The 23,955-nt window shown below is 37.5% G+C and overlaps 1 protein-coding gene across 1 annotated transcript; it reads right to left on the minus strand.

Annotated features, from left to right (window-relative positions):
- Nucleotides 1-6,110: 6,110 nt before the first annotated feature.
- On the minus strand, nucleotides 6,111-11,029 carry LOC122724339. The gene is made up of 4 exons (XM_043958883.1): nucleotides 10,707-11,029; nucleotides 10,383-10,542; nucleotides 7,431-7,950; nucleotides 6,111-6,707 (listed from the first exon to the last, which is right to left on the minus strand). Exons 3-4 carry the CDS (start codon nucleotides 7,944-7,946, stop codon nucleotides 6,282-6,284), a joined length of 942 nt encoding a protein of 313 aa, XP_043814818.1. The 5' UTR covers nucleotides 7,947-7,950; nucleotides 10,383-10,542; nucleotides 10,707-11,029; the 3' UTR covers nucleotides 6,111-6,281.
- Nucleotides 11,030-23,955: the final 12,926 nt, after the last annotated feature.

Genomic DNA, 23,955 nt, shown 5'->3' on the forward strand with positions numbered 1-23,955 from the left:
ATGCAATGCAACATATTCGTGAATTCTAATGCAAACAACCTAATTCCTCACATGGCATTCATGATGCATGAACATGCTCAACTGTGAAATTCATTTGCTTTAAAAACATAAAGGTTTATTCTACTCACCTCTGGCTGAAGCTCTACTGACTCAGAAGCAGCTGAACTCACTGCTGGGGTCCTCGGTTCCTTGGGTCCGAACCTACACAGGTGGACTCAAATGAGGGACCAAACAACTAGAACATAACTCTAAAAACATCCCCCGAAAAACCCCCTAAAATACCTCAAAACAATCATGCAAAAACATGCAAAGGAAGGCTGGACAGGGCACTTTCGGCGGCAGGTTCGGCGGCTGAAAGTCCCTCCAGAGCCGAAAGTCAGACAGGTTCGGCGGCACCTTCGGCGGCCGAAACTCCCAGACAGAGGCGAAACTCATGCATGTTCAGCGGCACTTTCGGCGGCCGAAACTCCCAGACAGAGACGAAAGTCTCCTTTCGGGGGCAAGCTTTGGCAGCCGAAGGCTGCTTCCACAAGAGGGTTCGGCGGCCGAAAGTCCTTTTGGCTGCCGAACCTGGTTTCTCCCAAGGGGCAGAAACTTGGTTCAAACATGCACAAATGCCTCCAACTCATACCATCATGCATTTAGCTCAACCAAAACATGCATACAAGCTCCTAGGGGTCTCAAACTACCTTAAACCCCAACTACAACACATCAAACAACACAAATCCAACATACATTGTCCATAAACCAACATAAACCCAAAAACTCATAAAACCCTACACATGCATTTCTACTTCAAGAATCAACTTAAAACTTGTTAAAAACATGTAGTGAGCTCAAGATCGACCCTTACCTCTTGTAGATCGAGTGGAAGATGACCCTAGCTCGGAGATGGGAGAGATTTGAGTTCTTGAACCTCAAAGCTCCAAAACTCGCTTTAAACTCGAAAATCTTCAAAATAAAGTGAAAACTAGTGAAAATGGTGAAAGATTTGAAGGAAAGAACTCAAAGTTGGTGAGGAACGGCGGAAGGGCTCACCTTGGCCGAAAATGGGGAGAAAGCTCGCCCATTTCGGCTAAGGGGCTCTTTTATAGTGGCTAGCCAGGCCACATTCGGGAGCCGAACGTGCCTCCGCATGCATGCCATGTTCGGCGGCCGAACTTGAGGTTCGGCGGCCGAACTTGAGGTTCGGCGGCCGAACTTGAGGTTCGGCGGCCGAACCTGGGCTTCCCTCACTTATGCCTTCGGGAGTCTAAGGCTCACCCGAAATGCATGCATGTTCGGCGGCCGAACTTTGAGTTTCGGCGGCCGAACCTGAGTTTCGGCGGCCGAACCTGAGTTTCCTCCAAAGGTGATTTTATTCAAAAACTCATTTTCTCTTTACTTAAAATCATCAAAACATTAAAACATTTCATGAAAACATGGTTTTACCCTTCTAGAGGTCTCCGACATCCGAGATTCTACCGGACGGTAGGAATTCCGATATCGGAGTCTAGCCGGGTATTACAGGTTAAGCCGTGATCCAGAGAAAAGAAGTTTTTATTTTCACAGAAAATATATGATCATGTATGAGATGTACATGTACACAGAGAGTATAGCAGGCTTGCTACGGGTTCTGGCGGCCTTAAGCCGACCTGAATCCTAGCGCCTGTAACGGTCCGTTTTGGGGTCGTTACATTCAAGCTCTTTCCCACTTCTCAAAGTAATGGCACTTACATTTTGTTTGGGATTTGCCTCAATTTGGGATGGCAACTTTTCTTGAGCTTCCAATCTGTTTATGGAGGTGGCCATTTGTCCCATCTGTTGTTGCATCATTTGCAAGGTCTTCACTACCTCATTAATAGTGTTATTGTCCATTGGAGGTGCTAGTTGGGTTTGGCTTCTTTGGTAACTTTGGTGATTCTGATCATTGTTGACCTTTCAATAGTTGAAGTTGGGATGATCTCTCCAACCTGGATTATAGGTGTTGGAGTATGGATCATATCTAGGCTGGTTATTGTACCTCCCAATGGCATTGGCTTGATGATGGTCTTCTTGGAGTGTGGGACATTGATCAGTTGGGTGTCCCACATATGAACAAATCCCACAAGGCCTAGGTGGCTGGGGTGCTTGAATCTGTTGTACCACATCTACGACAACATTTTTTATAACAGATGTCAGCTCATAAATAGTAAGAAAACTTACCTCATTGGCTCTTTGTAGTTGCTTCTCCTCTCCATATTGCCTAGATGAGGCTGCAAGAGTGGAGATTAGCTCTCTCATCTGTGTGGGTGTTTTATCTTCAATGGATCCTCCACAAGCTACATCAATGAATTTTCTTTCTGAAGGAGATAATACTCCATAGAAGAATTGTATGAGAGCTTTGTCTGACATGTCATGTTGGGGGTATCCTATGCAAAGTCTTTCAAACCTTTCCCAATAATCATATAGATCTTTAGATGGTTTTTGCCTTATGCTTGTGATTTCTCTTATTATGCCAATTGACTTATGAGTTGGGAAATATTTGTTCAAAAAGATTTTGACCATGTCATCCCAAGAAGTTATAGATCCAGGTGGCAAATAAAATAACCAATCTTTAGCAAAGTCATCTAATGAAAAGGGGAAGGCTCTTAACTTGATTTGATCTTCAGAGATACCCTGAGGTCTCATAGATGAACAGATTATATTGAATTCTTTTAAGTGCTTGTGTGCATTTTCATTTTCTCTACCTCTAAACATAGGGAGAATGTGTATCAAACCTGTCTTTAGTTCAAAGGGAACTGTCAGAGGTGGGTAGGTGATGCAAAGTGGTGCATAATCACCTACAGAAGTTGCCAATTCTCTCATTGTTCTTTCTCTTTGTTCTTGGGGCCTAATTGCTGGATTTTCTTGAACTATTTGGTCCTAGACAGCATGTCCATTATGGGCAGCAGCTTGTGCTTGAGGTTCTGCCATTGGTGTAAGATTCGGTTGCTGGAGTAGAGGACTTTCGGCGGCCGAAGGTTGGGCAGAATGCTCTATAGCTTGCTTTCCAAGTCTTCTGAGAGTGCGTTCGATTTCTGGATCAAAGGGCAGTGTGTCCCTGCGTTCAGATCTAGTCATGAAAGAAAATAAACAAGTGCAATCAACTCCCCGGCAACGGCGTCAATTTTTGACTGTGCGGTTGTCGAAGCCGGTCAAAAATAACCTTCTTGGTTATCAATAATTTACAACTGCAGATAGTGGTGAAGGATCAAATCCACAAAGAATTGATAACAAGTCTATTTTTCTTAATCAAGACCAAGAGAGTTAATTGAAAGCACAATGGAAAGCAAGTAATCAAAGGGGAATAGAAACAAAGTGCAATTAAAGTAAAATGGGGGTTTTGAGAGTGATTTGACTAACAACTATTGAAAGCAATTAAAACAGCAAGTAATCTAAACTAAGAGAGAAATCAATATGAGAAAGGTCTAGTTGAAGATATGGATCCACCTTGGTTGTTTGGATTGATCATTGAAACATGGTTATCTTGATTGAATCAATAGGTTGGTTATGGGGGTGGAAGACGCTTCTCACCACCATATCTTTCCTTATGAACAAACTGATTAGGGAACGTCCTCTAACCAATTACTAATCAACAAATTGCCAAGGAACGTCCTTGGGCCATAGGCATCAAAACAATTGCTAATTGCATAAAGAACAAGAAAGATCCAAACCCTAGCTACTCAAACGCATGAGATGTTACTAGATCATACAATTTCTTGGTTTTTGCACCAAGTGTTCTATGGACAGAATATTTCCAGCAATTACGGACTAACAAATATCCTAATCCAACAATCAATTACCTTGCAATCAAGAATCAAGTGGCCAATTTGATCAAAACAACAAAGCAATTATGGAATTCAAGAATCAATTGTATGAATATCAATTAAACCAAAGATAATAAATTATGTTCAGATCTCACAATCCTTTAAAAAACCTTAGTTTTACCAATCCTCAACTAGATAGAGGGTTTCAGCCACTCATGGCTGAACCAAAACAGAAAATAAAAGAAAAGAAGATGAAAAGAAGAGGAATGGTGGTGGAAAATAGTGCCTAGCCTTCTTGATCAAACCTTGATGGAAGATGATTATTTCTTGGTCTTCTTGAAGCCTTCATATATTCTTGGGAGGCTGCCTAGGGTTTGATGGCAGTCCATGAGATTCTTTTGGAAGTTTTCTTGAATTCTTGCACTAATAAGGAAGGTGGAGCCTTCTTTGGAGACTTGAATGTGCATGGCATGAAGTGAAAAATATGTGATCTTCAAGATTTGGCTTTCTAAATAGGGAGAAGGCTCTTTTGGAGGGAGTTTTGGCTCCCAAGTTTGCCTTGCATAAGTGGGACTTTCGGCTCTAGAGTTAAGGTTCGGCAGCCGAAGGTGCCGCCAAAGGTGGGGGACTTTCGTCTCTGAATTGGACTTTCGGCCGCCGAAGGTGCCCCTGAAAGTGGGTGACTTTCGGCTTACGAAAGTGCTTCCGAAGGTGCTTCCGAAAGTGGGTGACTTTCGGCTTCCGAAGGTGCTTCCGAAGGTGCTTCCAAAGGTGCTTCCGAAGGTGCTTCCGAATTTGGCACTTTTTGGCAGTTTTAAGAGCATTTTCTCCGGATTATCTCTTTACACCTAATACCTTCAAAACATAATTAAAACCACAAAATTAGGTAGAAAAAGTGTAAATAGACATCAAGAATATCATGATAATATGGGCTAAAATATGCTCTATTAGAAACTCACCCCACATCATTCACTATGCCTCTCGCACACTAGATGCTGCACAAAGCAACTACACAACAACTGAAAAAGAGCTCTTGGCAGTTGTATTTGCTTTAGAAAAATTCAGACCCAACCTCTTGGGCACCTAAGTCATTGTCTATTCTGACCATGCAGCTTTGCGATACTTGATAAAGAAAAAGGAAGCCAAGCCAATACTAATTAGGTGGATTCTTCTCCTACAAGAATTTGATCTGGGGATAAGAGACAAAAAAGGCAAAGAAAATCTTGTGGCTGATCACCTCAGTCAGCTTCCATCCAGTTCTACGCCTTGCCCAGTTGAGGAAGCCTTCCCAGACGAACATCTGTTCGTCACTCACTCTGCCTAAGAAGATCATACCATGCACGCCACACCCTAGGGGAATACTCAGTTTCCTTTGTTCTCTTCTCTTCTTCTCTCTTCTTTTACATTGAGGACAATGCATGATTTAAGTGTGGGGGTGCATATCTCTTCTTCTCCTTCTCTTCTTCTTTCTTTCTATCTTCTTCTTCTCTCTTTTCACTACAAAAAAACAGTGATTTAGCGACCAAAATTTTGGTCGCTAAAAGGCAGAATTTGGTCGCTATTATGAAATAGCGACCATTTAGCGACCAAAATGGAATGGTCGCTAAATAGCCAGTCGCTAAATTTTTGGCGACAATCTGGAAATTGGTCGCTAAAATAGCGACCAATCAGCGACCATTTTTTGGTCGCTAATTTGGTGTCATGGTTGAAAATTAGTCATTAAAATTTGGTCGCTAAATGGTCGCTGATTTGGTCGCTATAATTTGGTCGCTAAATGGTCGCTGATTTGGTCGCTATAGTTTGGTCGCTAAATGGTCGCTAAGTGGTCGCTATAATGTGGTCGCTAAATGGTCGCTGTTTCGGTCGCTAATTTGGTCGCTATTTTGTTGTTATTTGATCGCTCAAGGAAGAGTATTTAGTCGCTGTGTGGAAGTAAATTGGTCATTAATTTTTGGTCGCAAAATGGTCGCTATTTTGGTCGCTAATTTGGACGCTATTTCATTGTTATTTAATCGCCTGAAGGAAGAATATTTAGTCGCTGTGTGGAAGTAAATTGGTCGTTAATTTTTGGTCGCGAAGTGGTCGCTATTTTGGTCGCTATTTCTTGAGAATTTAGTCACTGGGTCATTAATTTGTAGTCGCAAAATGGTCGCTGTTTTGGTCGCTATTTCATCGCAAATTAATAGTAAAATTAAATATATATTTATTATTTAATTTGCTTTTGTGGGTAATTCATCACTAATAAATACTTTTAAATCTGATTCATATCATTTTTTCAATAAATTCATAAACCTGCTAAAATATCAATATGTACACACATTCCAATACATAAAACATCAAAGATACTATATAAACATCAACTTCATTTCATAATTGTGCAATCTAAAAATCCAAAACATTACTATAGTTCAAGACTATAAAACTTAAAATATCTCAAAATACATAATTAATCCAAATAGTATCAAATTCATATCATAAAATATATTATTAAAGTCAGTGAGAAATGATATCATGCTAATCTATATGTGAATCACCAGGGGATCTTTGAGCTGGAGGCATATCAGATGTTGATGGCATCAATGAGGAAGACTGCTGTCCCATCCTCGTTGCCTGTAGTTCATCACGCATTCGAGCTATTATCTGATTTTGATCTTCTACAAGTTTCTGCAAACTATTATACTTCTCTTCAAACTTTGCTTCAATTTCCTTCTTCCATTCTGGTGATTGTGATGATGGAACATTTGTTGTTTTCTCCACAGTTCCTGTTTGAGAGAAGGCAGAAGATGCAGCACTACCTAAACCATAAACTCGACTTCCTTGCCATCCTCCTGCTGCAGTAATGAACAACTGATCCTCATTAATAGTTCCTCCATCTCCTTCCACATGATCTGATCCCACATTCTGGCTTGAATGTTGTTCTTTTAACTTCAAATAATTTTCCTAGAAAATCACAGAATAACAGTTCAATTTGAATACTAAAGTAAGAAATAATGGTAATACCTACAAGATATGACAATTGTAATACCTGCAAGATATCACATTTACAATACTTGCAAGATATCATAATAGAAAAATCAATCACACAACTGAGAATCATAAACAATTTCCTTGTGAGAATCACCTAGAATTCAGAATCATACTTGCAACTGAAAATCAATCAACAACTCAAAATCAATCACACAACTGAGAATCATAAACAATTTCCTTATGAGAATCACCTAGATATCATAATCATACTTGCAACCGAAATTCAATCACACAACTCAAAATCAATCAACAACTAAAAATCAATCACACAACTGAGAATCTTAAACAATTTCCTTGTGAGAATCACCTAGATATCATAATCATACTTGCAACTGAAAATCAATCACACAACTCAAAATCAATCAACAACTCAAAATCAATCACACAACTGAGAATCATAAACAATTTCCTTGTGAGAATCACCTAGATATCATAATCATACTTGCAACTGAAAATCAATTACACAACTCAAAATCAATCAATAACTCAAAATCAATCAACAACTCAAAATCAATCAACTCAAAATCAATCAACAACTCAAAATCAATAACACAACTAAAAGTCAATCACATAGACATCAAAATCATACTTGCAAGATATTACTTAGAAAGACAACTTGTTTATATAGAAACTTACATAAACAAGTTCAGCTCGTTTATCAACAAATTTGTTGCGATCACTCTTCTTTGTATGGGTGTGGAGAAACAACTCAGCTGCTGTTTGAAAATCATTTTCCATGATTTTCATGGTATCGGCCATGAAAATCATATTCCATGTTTGAAAATCATTTTCCATGAAAATCATTTCATGGTATCGGCCACTAGTCCCAGTTTGAAAATCATTTTCCATGATAGTTTCAGACAATAGCACACTAGAGGTACCTTGATCATCCCAACATTCACCATGTGCTGTCCACCTGTAGTAATTAGGGACGAAACCATTTTTCATCAGATGATATCGTACATCGTCCACACAGAGGAACCTCCGATTCGAACACCTTTTCATACTACAAGGACATCTTATATTCATACCATCCATACATTCAGGATGGGTTGAAGCAAATTGTATGAACTCCTCTAAACCATTTAAAAATTCAGTATTCAACAACCCGTCCTTGAGCCTATTATACATCCACTGTCGATTGGCATTCATTTTCCTACACAAGATATGTATAGTAAAAATATATAAATTAAATTCATAAAAATGGGAGGAGGAATTAAAGTAAATTGAGATAATTTTGATTATGATTTTAATTACAGTGACATTTGCATATAGGTGAATATTACAGTGATTATTTATAGTTGATTCTGCTTAATATATATTAAATAAAAAATAATTAATAAAAATATATATTAATTTATATTTTTAATGAAGTTAATAGTTAAAAAAATATGTATTTTTAATTTTATTATAATTATATTTTATATTTTTTATTAATTAAAATTTAATTTTTTAATATTATTTCAATTATACAGTAATATTAATTATACCATTAAAAAATTAATAAAATTATCATGTTATTTTGTCAAACTCATTTGACATGAGCAAAATTTAAAATTAATTATAAAAGGCCTCTCTTGTCATACACTGGGTCTCCATGGTTTTGAAGCCCTGTGTCATGTTATTTGGATTCTTAAAAATGAGATATATAAGCACTCCTCTTGAAGTGGCGCCAGGCCTTCATTTTTTTTTTTAATTTTTTTAATTATTAAAATATTATAATTATATTAATTAATTAATATATTAATTAATTAATATATTATAATTATATTAATTAATTAATATATTATATTAATTAATTAATATATTATATTAATTAATTAATATATTATATTAATTAATTAATATATTAAGAATAATATTAATGGTCCTAATATTTTAGAGAGTTATGAAATATAATAAATTTATTATAATAAATTTAAGCAGCTAATATGGCATTTTTAGATTTGTGGTGTATAAACACCTGGGTGTAGGCAAGTCTTTCTCCATGTTTAATTGCTAATAGATTGGCTTTATGTTCAATTTATTGTTTTTCTTTTCCTTTGGCTTTATGTTCAATAATATTAATACCATTGTCACTGCTGTTATATCATGTAAGACAAACAAAAGCAAAGTCTTAATCTCCAGTGAAGTTGTCACCATGAAAAGTCTTCAATGGAAAATTATATGCTACTAAGCATTAAGCTAAAATAAACAGCTAAGGATAATAAAGATATATGTAAATGTTGTCAGAGTTACAAATTCCTAAATTCCTTACCACAAAGTGGTGCATACATTAGAAATGTGTTATATTTTCTACAAAACCACAAAGAGAAGCTAAGTTTTGTGAGGGACGGGACAACCTAATAAGAACTCAACTACTGGTACACACCCTAACCCAGTTACCCAAATTGGGATCGAAGTTTGTTGAAGACATAAATCTGTTAGCTTAACCTTAAGAACCCTACAATGAATTAGTTAGAGGATTGATATAACATAATGAACAGTAGTGAAATAAACATTTTACAGAACAATATTCCATTTCATTACCATTATGCTGAAATACAGTATACCATACATGCTTTAGGTATTCATAAATTGCAAGTACAATTGGGCAGCAAATGGAGGGAGGATTTTAGTTATCTATTATTTTATACTTCTTATGGTTCAGGCAACATATTCAAAAACCTATTAGTTACTAATGGTATTGTGTATACATGTTGCAAATCATTATTAGTGTATATTAAAGGTTATGGAATTTGCTGTTTTAACTGTGCAAAGATGGTTTTCCTGCAATTTTGCAAAAAAGAGTGTAAGAAATTTTGTTCAATAGCTTTATCACCATTCTAAAAGGAAATCTCATTTACAAAAGTCAATTACAGAAATTTACAGAATTTCCTTATTTCTCATCTATGGGATATATCATCGTTCTGTTAGGTATGCAGAAGTAAGTTCTAAAATAAATGAGACTTCAAGTAGATGCACAATAAATCATACACTAAGTAGACATTAGAAGCCTCACACGTACTCTAGCACATTCATAACAGATTTGAAAACAAGGAAATGCGTACTTGGCCATAGTCATTATATAATTAATAAGCCCATACTTGCAAGCAACAGATTTAGTTAGCTTACGGACAGCTTTGGCAGCTCAAACAAAGTATACAGTACACACGAAATCATAATTGTCTAATTCTATAGCAAATCAAAATTCACAACACTAAATCATGTATGTGAAAAGTTTAACAACAGCAAAATCACTAAAGGTCTTCTAAAGATTCAACCTATAAAAAACAAAAAGTTTCATGCTGGTGGTTTATCACTGTGTATCCCATTCTGCATTATATCAAGTTTCTTTTCACAGTATTGGTGTGCGTATGCCAGTTGTTATTTATATCATTCCTAAAGGCTATGATATTTAAAACGTAAAATTCAGCACCAGCAATATCTCTTCTTATAATTAAAAACAAATATATGAATAAAAAAAGTAAAATTATATTAATTCAACAAATATCAACAAACCCATTCACATAAATTATGTAAATTTCAACAAATTTCAAATAACGAACAAACTTCAGTAAACAAAATTCAACAAACTCATCAAATAACCTGTGGTGGAGCAATGGAAGAGCTACAGCGAGCAAACTGGAAACGGCTTGCCGAGGAGAAGCAAATTGGAAACGACCGATGAGGAGCTGCAGCGACTCTGGACTAAAGACGTGCCGAGGAGAGGCTGGACTCTGGAGAAATGGATGCGGCTACTCCCTACCTGCCGCCAGTTAAAATAATTAAAAACAAATATATGAATAAAAAAAAATTATATTAATTCAACAAATATCAACAAACCCATTCACATAAATTATGTAAATTTCAACAAATTTCAAATAAAGAACAAAGTTCAATAAACAAAATTCAACAAACTCATCAAATAACCTGTGGTGGAGCAATGGAAGAGCTACAGCGAGCAAACTGGAAACGGCTTGACTTGCCGAGGAGAAGCAAACGACCGATGAGGAGCTGCAGCGACTCTGGACTAAAGACGTGCCAAGGAGAGGCTGGACTCTAGAGAAATGGATGCGGCTACTCCCTACCTGCTGCCAGCGTGCTGCTGGGTTTTCTTTTTTCTTTGATTTGGGAAGGGAATCGGGGGAGAGAGGCGTGGATGGAGAGAGGGAAGGGAATCGGGAGAGAGAGGCGTGGATGGAGAGAGGGAAGGGAATCGGGGGAGAGAGGCGCGGATGGAGAGAGGGAAGGGAATCGGGGAGAGAGGCGTGGATGGAGAGAGGGAAGGGAATCGGGGAGAGAGGCGTGGATGGAGAGAGGGAAGGGGGAGAGAGGCGTGGATGGAGAGAGGGAAGGGAATCGGGGGAGAGAGGCGCGGATGGAGAGAGGGAAGGGAATCGGGGGAGAGAGGCGCGGATGGAGAGAGGGATGTTTGACTCAGAGCAAAATGGGAAAATAGAAGAGGGATTAGGGTTAGTTTTGTTAGTATAGCTAATTAGTGATTAGGCATTAGTTTTCTTAGGGATTAGGGATTAAGATTAGAAATTAGGGATTAGGAATTAGAATTAGGGATTAGAGTTAGGGATTAAGAATTAAGGATTAGGGATTATGGATTAGAGATTAGGGTTAATTTTGTTAGGAATTAGGGATTAATTAGGAATTAGGTTAGAGATTACAGATTAGTTATTAGGAATTAGGATTAATTTTATTAGGGATTAGGGATTAATTAGGTATTAGATATTAGGGGTGAGCAGAATTCGGTTCAAATCGAAAAAATCGATCGAACCGAATCGATTTGAAAATTTAGTTCGGTTTTTTATACATTTTGATTCGGTTCAGTTTTTAATTTTAAAAATTTTAATTATTTCGGTTCGGTTTGATTTTGATAAAAAAAAATAAAAAAACCGAACCGAACTGATTAATGATAATAATATGTTTTTTCAATAATATAGAGAAATTAAATCATATGAAGATTAAAATATTTTAATTAAATTTTAAAATACTAAAAATAAAGTGTAAAAAATAAAAAATTATTAAAAATCAAAACCGATCAAACCGAACTGAATCAGACCGGTTCGGTTCGATTTGGTTTTTAATCAAAATCGGTTCGGTTCGATTTTTATAAACACTAAAATAAAATAAATTGTCAAAACGACGTCGTTTTGAAATCACTTAATTTAAAATTTAAAATAAAATAAAATTTAATTAAAAATTAAATTAAAATTTTAAAAATAAAATGGTCGCTGATTAGTCGCTGATTGGTCGCTATTTAGCGACTAATTATTTTAGTCGCTAAATTTGGTCGCAAATAACTCGCGCCATTAATTCCCGCTAAATTTAGCGACCATTTTATATTTGGTCGCTAAATAGCGACCAATTAACGACCAAAAATTGGTCGCTAAGCTTTTTATTAAATAAATATATTATTTCATTCATTTAGTCGCAGAATGGTCGCTGATTGGTAGCTATATAGCGACCAAAAAATATGGTCGCTAATTTTGGTCGCAATTTCACAGTTTTTTTGTAGTGTTTGCGATTTCTCCTTTCAGATTTGCAAAAAAAAAAAAAAATTTCCTTTCAGTTATGCGATTTATGCTTTCAGTTTTCTTTTAGTTTATTTTTGCTTTCAATAAAACACACACAACCACATCCTTCTTCTTCTTTTTTGTTTTGCTCTACTCAAACTGATGAACTATGTTGAATGAGTTTTCTTTCCATGACCCCATTGATGTGATAACTCTTTAAACCTATGTTGAATCAATCGCAGTGAGTTATATTCATGTTTGAGAATTGCCTTTTGAATTGAATCTTTGAGCTTGCTAATGGTGAAAAATATATTGATGACCCTCAATTGATGAGAAAAGTTGAAAGTTGTGTGAATAAACTTAACATGACTTGCTTTAGTAATTGGTGTCGATTTGCCCAAATTATTGAGAGAAAGAAAATTCAGCAAAGGCAAGGACCTCAAAAGCACAAATCAAAAACTGTTCCAATGGTCAAAAGACTAAGAGCAGAGCTAGTGGCCACTTGGAAAGGTGACCAACTGAGTAACTGGGGGTGGGTATCACAAATATATACCTTCACATCAAAAGGTTGGTGACTTCTCCAAGCAAGATCTAAAAGTGCAAAAAGCCTGAATAAAGTACTTCAAGGTAAGGGCAAGTCACTTCGAAAGCTAGAAAAAGTCTTATCTAAACAAAAATGTGCATGTATGGTCTCTCTTGAGGAAAACAAATCCTAGTCATGGTAAGTAAAGGGAAACAAGGAGAAAGGTGAGTAATCTTCATGCATATAGTCTTCACTGCAATGCTTCAAAATAGGTGTCTTGAGCAAGAGCTTAAGTGGTAATAAGGATCTAGAGCAAGGAAAACTTATTTGACTATGTTTATTTTCTTGAGGACAAGCAAAAGGCTAAGTGTGGGGGTATTTTATAGAGTATAAATTAGTCCATTTTATATTAATATTATTGATAAATATTTACATGATTTTTGCTTAATTTATTGCTTTTAATATTATTTTGCAGAAAATGGTATAAAAGGACAATTTGGAGAAAATCCCCCTAAAACTGCCTTATTTGGAGCAAAAGAGAGCAAGCCTGCCAAGTTGGATTCAAGACGAGCTAAAGGTGGAAAATATTTTGAAAATTTAAATATTCAAGCAATTTAGCATTTGGGCCCACGCATTGGACAGCCCATTCCCACGCCAAAGCACGTTCCCACTTCGACCATTCACAAACACGCACATGGGTCCCACCAAGGCGTTTCAACAATTCACTCCACTGATGGCCCATTCACGCACAATCACAAGCACATGAACAGCCCGCGCTTCAAAGCTCTTCACGCGGACCACACTCACACATGGACCCACCAAGCTCAACTCACAGCAAATGGCCCGCCTTCACTTCACGCGGACCACACTCGCACATGGACCCGCCTCAGCATCACACGCACGTGGGAAGCAATTGTTTCCAAAATAGGGTGCTCCTCTGCACCTATTTAAAGAGCTCTAAGCGGCCAGAACTCAGACACCTCGAATTCCAATTCCAATTCGGCGATTCCGCAAGCTTCTGCGCAAAGGAAGAAATCAGCTCTTCGGTTCCTTTCTTTTCTTTTCCCTTTTATTTTTCTGTTTTTAATTCAGCCAATGAGTGGCTGGTTTCTTTGATCTAGTTGAATATTGGTTGAAACTTTAGTTGATTAATGGGTTGTGAGACTTGATCTAATATTGTTTAACTTTTGGGAACTCAATATTCATGCAATTTCATATTTAATTTTCATATTATTTTGTTATTGAGATCTACGTTGATTTTTTATTGCAAAATAATTATTTGTTAGTTTGAATAATTTAAGTCCATAATTACTTAGATTATTCTTACATGAGAACACTTGGGATCAAACCCAAGAAAATTGTATGATCTAGCGTTATCTCCATACGTTTGGATAGCTAGGATTGGATCTCTCTATTTCTTAATGCAATTGACAATTGTTTTGATGCCTAAGGCCCAAGGACATTCCTTGGCAATTTGTTAATTAGTAATTAATTAGAGGACGTTCCCTAATTGATTTAATCATAAGGAGAGATAATGGTGGTGAGAAGCGTCTTCCATCTCCATAACTAAGTTTCAATGATCAATCCAAACAACCAAGGTGGATCCATATCTTCAACTAGACCTTTCTCATATTGAATTCTCTTTTATTTTAATTAGTTGCTGGTTTAATTGCTTTCAGTAGTGATTTAATTGCTTTCAGTAGTTGTTAATCAAATCAATCTCAAAACCCCCCTTTTTACTTTTACTGCACTTTACTTCTATTATGCTTTCAGTTACTTGCTTTCAATTGTGCTTTCAGTTAATTCTCTTGGTCTTGTTGAGAAAAATAGATTGGTAATCAATTCTCTGTGGATTTGATCCTTTTACCACTATCTGTAGTTGTAAATTGTTGATAACTAGAAAGGTTATTTTTGATCGGCTTCGACAACCGCGAGTCAAAAATTGGCGCCGTTGCCGGGGAATTGATTTTACTTGTTTAATTTTCTTTCATGACCAGATCTGAACGTAGGGACACTCTCCCTTACGATCCAAAAATTGAACGCACTCTCAGAAGACTAGGAAAGCAAGCCACTGCGCCTAAACACACAACTGAAGCCGCACTTGCGCCTGAGCAGTCTTCTTGCGCAGAAGCTTCATCTGAAACACTCCAACCACACAACCAAGCTCCTGAAATGGCTGAACATATTCCACAAGTTGCTGCCAATAATGGACATGCTGTCCAAGACCAAATAATTCAAGAAAATCCAGCCATTAGACCCCAAGCACAAAGAGAAAGAACCATGAGAGAATTGGCAACACCTGTAGGTGATCATGCACCACTTTGCATCACCTATCCACCTCTGACAGTTCCATTTGAACTGAAAACAGGTTTGATTCATCTTCTCCCTAAATTTAGAGGTTTGCAAAATGAAAATCCACAAAAGCACTTGAAAGAATTCAATATTGTCTGTTCATCTATGAGACCTTAAGGTATCTCTGAAGATCATGTTAAGTTAAGAGCTTTTCCTTTTTCATTAGATGACTATGCTAAGGATTGGTTATTTTATTTGCCACCTGGATCTATCACTTCTTGGGATGATATGGTCCAAACCTTTTTGAACAAATACTTCCCAACATCTAAATCAATTGGCATAATAAGAGAGATCACTAACATAAGACAGAAATCAACTGAGGACTTATATGATTATTGGGAAAGGTTTGAAAGACTATGTACAGGTTGTCCACAACATCATATGTCAAACAGGTCCCTCATACAGTTCTTCTATGGAGGAATGTCCCCTTCAGAAAGGAGATTCATTGATGTAGCTTGTGGAGGATCCATTGTAGACAAGACACCTAGGGAGATGCGAGAGTTGATCTCAACACTTGCAGCCTCATCTAGGTAATATGGAGAAGAAAAGCAACTGCAGAGAGGAGTCAATGAGGTAAGTTCACCTACTATTTCTGAACTAACATCTGTTATGAAAGATTTTGCCATAGGACTGGTGCAACAGATTCAAGCATCCCAGCCACCTAGGCCATGTGGGATTTGTGCATATGTGGGACATCCAACTGATCAATGTCCTACACTCCAAGAAGACCACCAACAAGCAAATGCCATTGGAGGGTATAACTACCAGCCTAAACATGATCCATATTCCAACACATACAATCCAGGATGGAGAGACCATCCCAATTTCAGCTATGGAAGGGCCAACAATATTCAGAACCATCAGAACTTCCACAGGAATCAGGCCCAACCAACACCTTCAAGTTCCAATCAGCACCTTGAAAGGATGATAGAAACACTTACAAATTCTGTGCAGACTCTCCAACAACAGGTGGGACAGCTAATGAGCAAATCTGAAACCCAAGGTAAGCTCTCTTCTCAAACAGAAACTAATCCCAGACAGAATGTTAGTGCCATCACTTTGAGAAGTGGAAAAGAGCTTCAAAATGCTAGTTATGAGCAAGAAAAGCAAGAAGCGCAAAAACCAATTGATTCAAAAGCCTCTCCAGCGCATTCTGAAGAGCCATTTGCGCAAGGGCAAGCATCTGCAACACCTTCAGCGCAATCTGAACCCATCCCTGAGCACAAAACTGATCAAAAAGTAAGATTTCAGATTCCACCTCCTTTTTCAAAAAGATTTGAAAGAACACAAAAAGAAAAGGAAGAAAAGGAGATCCTTAACACCTTCAGAAAGGTGAAAATCAACATACCTCTGCTAGATGCTGTTAAGCAGATTCCCAGGTACGCAAAATTTCTGAAAGAACTTTGCACCAATAAAAGAAAGCTTGCTGAGAGAGAGAAAGTAAGTGTAGGTGAAGTAGTTACTGCTGTAATTAAAAGAGAACTCCCTACTAAATGCAAAGACAAAGGTATGCTTATTATTTCTTGCAAGATAGGGAATGTTGGTATTAAAAAAGCCATGTGTGATCTTGGTGCATCCATTAATGTCATGTCTCTTTCCGTCTACAAATCTCTGAATGCATGTGCACTGAAAGACACAAGAGTTGTGATTCAATTAGCTAATAGATCTGTGGTATATCCCATAGGTGTTCTAGAAGATGTGTTAGTGCAAGTAGATGAACTTGTCTTTCCTGTATATTTTTATGTGATTGATACTAAGGAAGATAGTTGCAATACTAGTTCTGATATCCTTCTTAGATGACCTTTCTTGAGTACTGCTAGGACTAAGATTGATGTGCATAATGGTACTTTGAGTATGGAGTTTGAAGGGGAAGTCATTAAATTCAATGTCTATGATGCTATGAAATATCTACATGATATGTCCCCTGTTTATGGTCTTGATATTATTAACTGCTTAAGCCAGGAAATATTTGATGAGAATCAAGATTGTATTCTGAATGATGACCTTTGCAGGAATGAGAGTCAGAAAAGCACAGAATGAAGGAACCTCTAAAGCACCTCTTCAGAAGAATGCGCAGAAGGGCATTGCGTAGAAAGAGGCACCTGAAAGCCTTTCAGGCACACCCTTTCAGCCTCCCACGCAAATCAGCTCCTTTCCACTTCCCTCTCAGTCCAGTCTTGCGCAAGAAGAGACCTCTGAATCCAGTTCTACGCCACCTCCTCTACAGTCAAGTCCTGCGCAAAAGGAGACTTCTGAAACCACCTCTGTGCAGACACCCTTGCAACACCTCTCAGAATCTGAAGAATATAACAATGACATACTTAAGCAAATCTTCCTTGCCCAATCTGATGAACCATGGTATGCAGACATGGTAAACTATCTGGCCACAAGTAACTTTCCTTCTGACATGCCAAAACACACCAAAGATAAGATAAAGAAAGATGCCAAATACTATGTTTGGGATGAGCCATATTTGTGGAAACATTGTGCTGACCAAATAATAAGGAGATGTATTCCAGACCAAGAAATAGCTTCAGTTCTCACTTTTTGTCATTCATATAGTTGTGGTGGACACTTTGGTCCAAGAAAGACTGCTCATAAGATACTTGAAAGTGGTCTGTTTTGGCCCACTATTTTTCGAGATGCCTTTCTCTTTTGCAGATCTTGTGCTAGGTGTCAACAGACTGGAAATCTGAGCAAAAGAAATCAAATGCCACAGAACCCCATCATGGTCTGTGATGTGTTTGATGTATGGCATATAGACTTCATGGGCCCATTCCCACCATCCTTTGGATACACTTACATCATCCTTGCAGTGGATTATGTGTCCAAATGGGTGGAAGCTAGAGCAACAAAGACTGATGATGCCAAAGTAGTGATAGACTTTGTGAAGACCAACATCTTTGCTCGACATGGAGTACCAAAGGCAATCATCAGTGACAGAGGGGCCCACTTTTGCAATGAGGTAGTAGAGAGCCTCCTCAGAAAACATAATGTCATACATAGGACATCCACAACCTACCATCCTCAGACAAATGGGCAAGTTGAAGTGTCCAATAGAGAAATCAAAGCCATCCTTGAAAAGACAGTTTCTCCCAACCGCAAGGATTGGAGCTCAAGTTTGGCGGACGCTTTATGGGCCTACAGGACAGCTTACAAGACCCCCATAGGTATGTCTCCTTATAGATTGGTCTATGGAAAAGCTTGTCACCTTCCAGTTGAACTTGAACACAAGGCATATTGGGCTGTAAAGAATTACAACATGGACCTCAAAGAAGCTGGACAACATCGCAAGTTGCAACTGCAAGAACTAGAGAAAATCAGACGAGATGCATATGAGAACTCTTGGAACTACAAAGCAAAAACCAAAGCCTCCCATGACAGTCAGCTTTCAAGAAAACAATTTAAGGTTGGTGATAAAGTCTTACTCTTTGACTCTCGTTTAAAATTGTTTCCAGGTAAGCTACGGTCTAGGTAGATTGGACTATTCATTGTGGAACATGCTTATCCACATGGAGCTGTAGAAATTCGTAGTGTAGAGATAGGAAAAATCTTCAAGGTGAATGGCCATCGCCTGAAACCTTTCTATGAAGGATTCGCAGTACAAATAGTAGAAGAAATTCCACTACAAAAACCATCTCAGTCTGCCTAGTGATCACGCCATGCACACCACACCCCAGGGGAGTATTCAGATTCCTTTGTTCTTCTCTTTTCTTTTACATTGAGGACAATGCATGATTTAAGTGTGGGGGTGCATATCTCTTCTTACTTCTCTTCTTCTTCTTCTTTCTTCTTCTCCTCTTTCCTTTCAGTTTTGCGCAAGATCCCTTTCAGATTTGCGAAAAAAATTTTATTTTCTTTCCGATTTTTCCTTTCAGTTATGCGATTTATGCTTTCAGTTTTCTTTTTGTTTGTTTTATGCTTTCAATAACACACACACAACCACAACCTTCTTCTTCTTTTTGATTTGTTTTACTCAAACTGATGAACTATGTTGGATGAGTTTTCTTGCCATGACTCCATTGATGTGATGACTCTTTAAACTTATGTTGAATCAATTGCAGTGAGTTATATTCATGTTTGAGAATTGCCTTTTGAATTGAATCGTTGAGCTTGCTATGGTGAAAAATATATTGATGACCCTCAATTGAAGAGAATGAATTGAAATTTGTGTAAATGAACTTAACATAACTTGATTTAGCAATTGGTGTTGATTTGCCCAAATCATTGAGAAAAAGAAAATTTAGCAAAGGCAAAGACCTCAAAAGCACAAACTTAAAAAACTGTTCCAATGGTCAAAAGACTACGAACAGAGCTAGTAGCCACTTGGACAGGTGACCAACTGAGTAACTGGAGGTGGGTATCACAAATATGTACCTTCACGTCAAAAGGTTGGTGACTTTTTCAAGCAAAATCTAAGTGCAAAAGCCTAAATAAAGTACATCAAGGTAAGGACAAGTCACTCTGAAAGCTAGAAAAAGTCTTATCTGAACAAATAATGTGCATGTATGGTCTCTCTTGAGGAAAATAGATCCTAGCCATGGTAAGTAAAGGGAAACAAGGAAAGAAGTTGAGTAATCTTCATGCATATATTCTTCACTGCAATGATTCAAAATAGGTGTCTTGAGTAAGAGCTTAAGTGGAAATAAGGATTTAGAGCAAAGAAAGCTTATTTGACTATGTTTATTTGCTTGAGGACAAGAAAAAGGCTAAGTGTGGGGGTATTTGATAGAACATATTCTAGTCCATTTTATCTTGATATTATTGATGATTATTTACATGATTTCTGCTTAATTTAGTGCTCTTGGTATTATTTTGCAGAAAATGGTGTAAAAGGACACTTTGGAGAAAATGCCCCTAAAACTGCCTTATTTGGAGCAAAAGAGAGCAAGCCTGCCAAGTTGAAATCAAGAAAAGCTCAATATAGAAAGTTCTAAATAAGAAAAGTGCCAAAGAAGGAAAGAACATTCAGCCAAAGCAATTTGAAATTCAAATTTCAAATCTCAAGTTGCCTTCTTTCCTTATTCAAGAAATCATATCTCAAGTTGCCATAAATGGAGAGCCAAACAAGGAAAGTATTTTGAAATTTAAATCTTCAAGATTCATATTCAAATATTGAATTTCAAGATTCAGCTTGCCAAAGAAGCCAAAGAAAGTCACACATGCCACACATGCCTTGCACATTCAAAATTTAAAATTGCAAAAGGAGGCTCCACCTTCCTTATTTTTGCATGGGCAGCAACTTGACACTTGGGCAGCAACTTGACACTTGGGAAGCCTCTTGGACACACCTTGGGCAGTATATTGAAGACCTTGGACAGCAATTAAAAGACTAAAGAGCCCCCACTTGCAATTCAAGACATGCTCCACGTTTTTTCCTTCACACATGCACATAGAAGGCACATGTTGGACCAAGGGCACTTTAGGCAGCCTCTAAAAGACTCATGGACTGCCATGAAACCCTAGGCAGCCTCCCAAGACATATTTAAAGCCTTCAAGCAGCCTAGAAGAGGCAGAATTCAACTCCCCAAATTCGGCCAAGCAAGGGCAGCCACACTCCAAGGCTTTTCCATCAAATCGGTTCCTCTTTCTTCTTCTTTTCTTTAATTTTCTGTTTTGGTTCAGCCATGAGTGGCTGAAACTCCTATTCTAGTTGAGAATTGGTTGAAACTAAGGTTGTTTAATGGATTGTGAGATCTGATCATAAACTATTGTCTTTGATTTTGTTCAATATTCATGCAATTGATGCTTTAATTCCAAGATTGCTTTGCTGTTTTGATCAAATTGACCACTTGATTCTTGATTGCAAGGTAATAAATTGTTAGTTGAGATATTTTTTTAGTCCGTAATTGCTGAAAATATTCTGATCTAAGAACACTTGGTGTAAAAACCAAGAAATTGTATGATCTAGCACCATCTTCATGCGTTTGGAGTAGCTAGGATTGGATCTCTCTATTTCTTCATGCAATTGACAATTGTTTTGATGCCTATGGCCCAAGGACGTTCTTTGGAAATTTGTTGATTAGTAATTGATTAGAGAACATTCCCTAATTGATTTATTCATAAGGAGAGACATGGTGGTGAGAAGCGTCTTCCACCCCCATAACTAATCTATTGAATCAATCAAGATAACTAAGTTTTAATGATCAATCCAAACAACCAAGGTGGATCCATATCTTCAACTAGACCTTTCTCATATTGAATTCTCTTTTATTTTAATTAGTTGCTGGTTTAATTGCTTTCAGTAGTGATTTAATTGCTTTCAGTAGTTGTTAATCAAATCAATCTCAAAACCCCCCTTTTTACTTTTACTGCACTTTACTTCTATTCTGCTTTCAGTTACTTACTTTCAATTGTGCTTTCAGTTAATTCTCTTGGTCTTGTTGAGAAAAATAGATTGGTAATCAATTCTCTGTGGATTCGATCCTTTCACCACTATCTGCAGTTGTAAATTGTTGATAATCAGAAAGGTTATTTTTGACCGGCTTCGATAACCGCGAGTCAACTTGCCTTGTGGCTTGGTATAAGATGCTTTAATTAATGGGACTAACACCAAGATTGTGGCCTCGTGAAGCCCGCCTTGTTGCCTGGCATAAAATGCCTTGTTTAGCAGGACTAACACTCAGATTATAGTCTAACGGAACTTGCCCTGTGGCCTGGCATAAAATACCTTGTTTAGCAGGACTAACACTCAGATTATGGTCTAACGAAACTTGCCCTGTGGCCTGGCATAAAATTTCTTTATTAGCAGAATTAACACCCGGATTATGGCCTAGCAGATTCTTGCCTTATGGCTTTGCTCTTGTCTCCACGCTTTCATCCATCCAACGTGTCTGATATCAAAAATCAAAAAAAAGTTTGAAGAATATATCATAGTTTAGTAACATTTCCATAAATTATAGGCATTCTTTCAAGAATAATTTAAAAGGCTCGGTCATCTAACTTGACCAATTTCAAAACTCGGAGTTTGACTCAAGAGCTGAATATCTGTAACATTCTACTTCTATAGACCATTATTTCCACTCGGTCCTCCGGCAAGTACGTGAATAACCCCCACGGGTTTATTTTCATCAGGTTTGACAAGTGTTATTACCCTAGGTCCTAACCTCTTTTCTTCTCTATCTTTTATAAAAAAAAAAAAAACCTTCAGAGCTTGCCATCTCTTATTAGTCTCTCAATTTCCTCTTTTAGCTACTAGCATTCTTCCATAGTGTGCCCATGATCCTCATGAAATCGGTAATACTTTATTCTATCTTGCATGCCTGACTTGTTCGAGTTAAGCTTGGTGGGTCATTTGATATCTTTGCTATTTTTTCTGATCTACATTAAAATATTTGTCCATAAGTCATTCAGCGGAGTGTAATTCTCATACTTACCTTGGTTGTCCCTTCTTCGAGAGATTAGGTAACTTCTACGGTCTCCTTTATACTCTCGCCTCTCTAGCTTTTGACTTTGGTTTTGACCTGTCCCTTCATCCTCTCTCAACGCTCAAACTTCATCATCAAGCCTGATACACTTCTAAATTTTGTCCATCAACTATTGGTATGTAGTGGCTGGATTTTTAATTAGGAAATCTATGAACTTGACGCTACGTGTTCCTTTCTTCAATACTCCACATCCTATCTCATGATTTAATTCCTCTATCTGTATTGTTTTTACATTAAACCATGAGATAAAACTCCTTAAAGACTCGCCTTTTCCTTGGCAGATCTTCTGCAAGTCAGATGAGAGTTTTTTAAGAGGTATGCAAGTAATAAACCTGAATTTAAATAACATTGTGAATTGCGTAAAGTTCTGAATTAAACTTGGGCTCAAATGTTGGTATCATTTTTTAGCCAAACCTGTGAGTGTTTATGGAAACACTAGGCACAACATGAAGTCATTGACATCTTGAAGCTGCATGGTCATCCTAAAGATTGTCAGGTGACTTTTGGAATCTACTGTTCCATCATATTTATTCAAACTAGACAGTTTGAACTTAGTTGGAAAAGTTTCTACTAAGATCTCTTATGACAGGGGTGAGGCATTGTCCAGGCCATAGTCATCCTCTTGTTCCTTTTGGTACCTTTGAACAACCCGTACTAGCTTCCAGTCAGCGTCCTTCAGAGCATTGTCTGGCAATCCTTCTTCGTCGAACTCGTCCTTTCCCATAGACCGTGTAAGGATCGCTTCTATCCGAGTCTTTGGGGTATCAATGGAGGCTTCCTCCCTTTTCCTAGGAGCCATGAATGACACCTACCCTTGAGCTTTGTATTACTCGAGGTAGCCTGCAACCTTTTGATGTATTAGAGCATTTACTCATTGTTCAGATTGTTGAGATTTGCTTCATTAACCATTGAGGGTGTGTTTTGTCCAGTGTTAGGAGTGAAAGAAATAATAGCGCCTTCATTTGGTAGTAACCTTAGCAATAGCTCATAAACTACCAGCCATTTCGAGAGAAAGAAAAAAAAAAGATTTCTTTTTAAGTGATAGGGGATAAGGGACCGATTTTAATCTAAATGAACAGAGAGAATTCAATGGAGTTCCCGGCAATAGAACCAAATGATGTAGCCGAAAAGGAGATGTGTTGTGATTGGTCAACCCTACAGGAGAGAGAATGTGAGGTGATTAATACCTATGACAGCCACTCCGTCAAGTCAGTAAACTGAAGAATAGGGCGGGTATAAGGAATTGCTTAGAACTCAAGAGTAGTTATGTAAAAGAATAGCGTACCTTTGTCTCTGCAATCATTAGCTTTTATACTGTAAGAAGATGGAGTTAATTATAATATTTTCTAGAA

This window comes from Manihot esculenta, chromosome 8 (genome assembly GCF_001659605.2).
Source record: "Manihot esculenta cultivar AM560-2 chromosome 8, M.esculenta_v8, whole genome shotgun sequence".
Taxonomy (NCBI): Eukaryota; Viridiplantae; Streptophyta; class Magnoliopsida; order Malpighiales; family Euphorbiaceae; genus Manihot; species Manihot esculenta.

Coding starts and splice junctions, on each gene's coding strand:
- LOC122724339 (XM_043958883.1), bottom strand. CDS start 7,946: ATGAATGCCAATCGACAGTGGATGTATAATAGGCTCAAGGACGGGTTG. Junction 6,708..7,430: donor AACGAGCTGAACTTGTTTAT/GTAAGTTTCTAT, acceptor GTGATTTTCTAG/GAAAATTATTTGAAGTTAAA.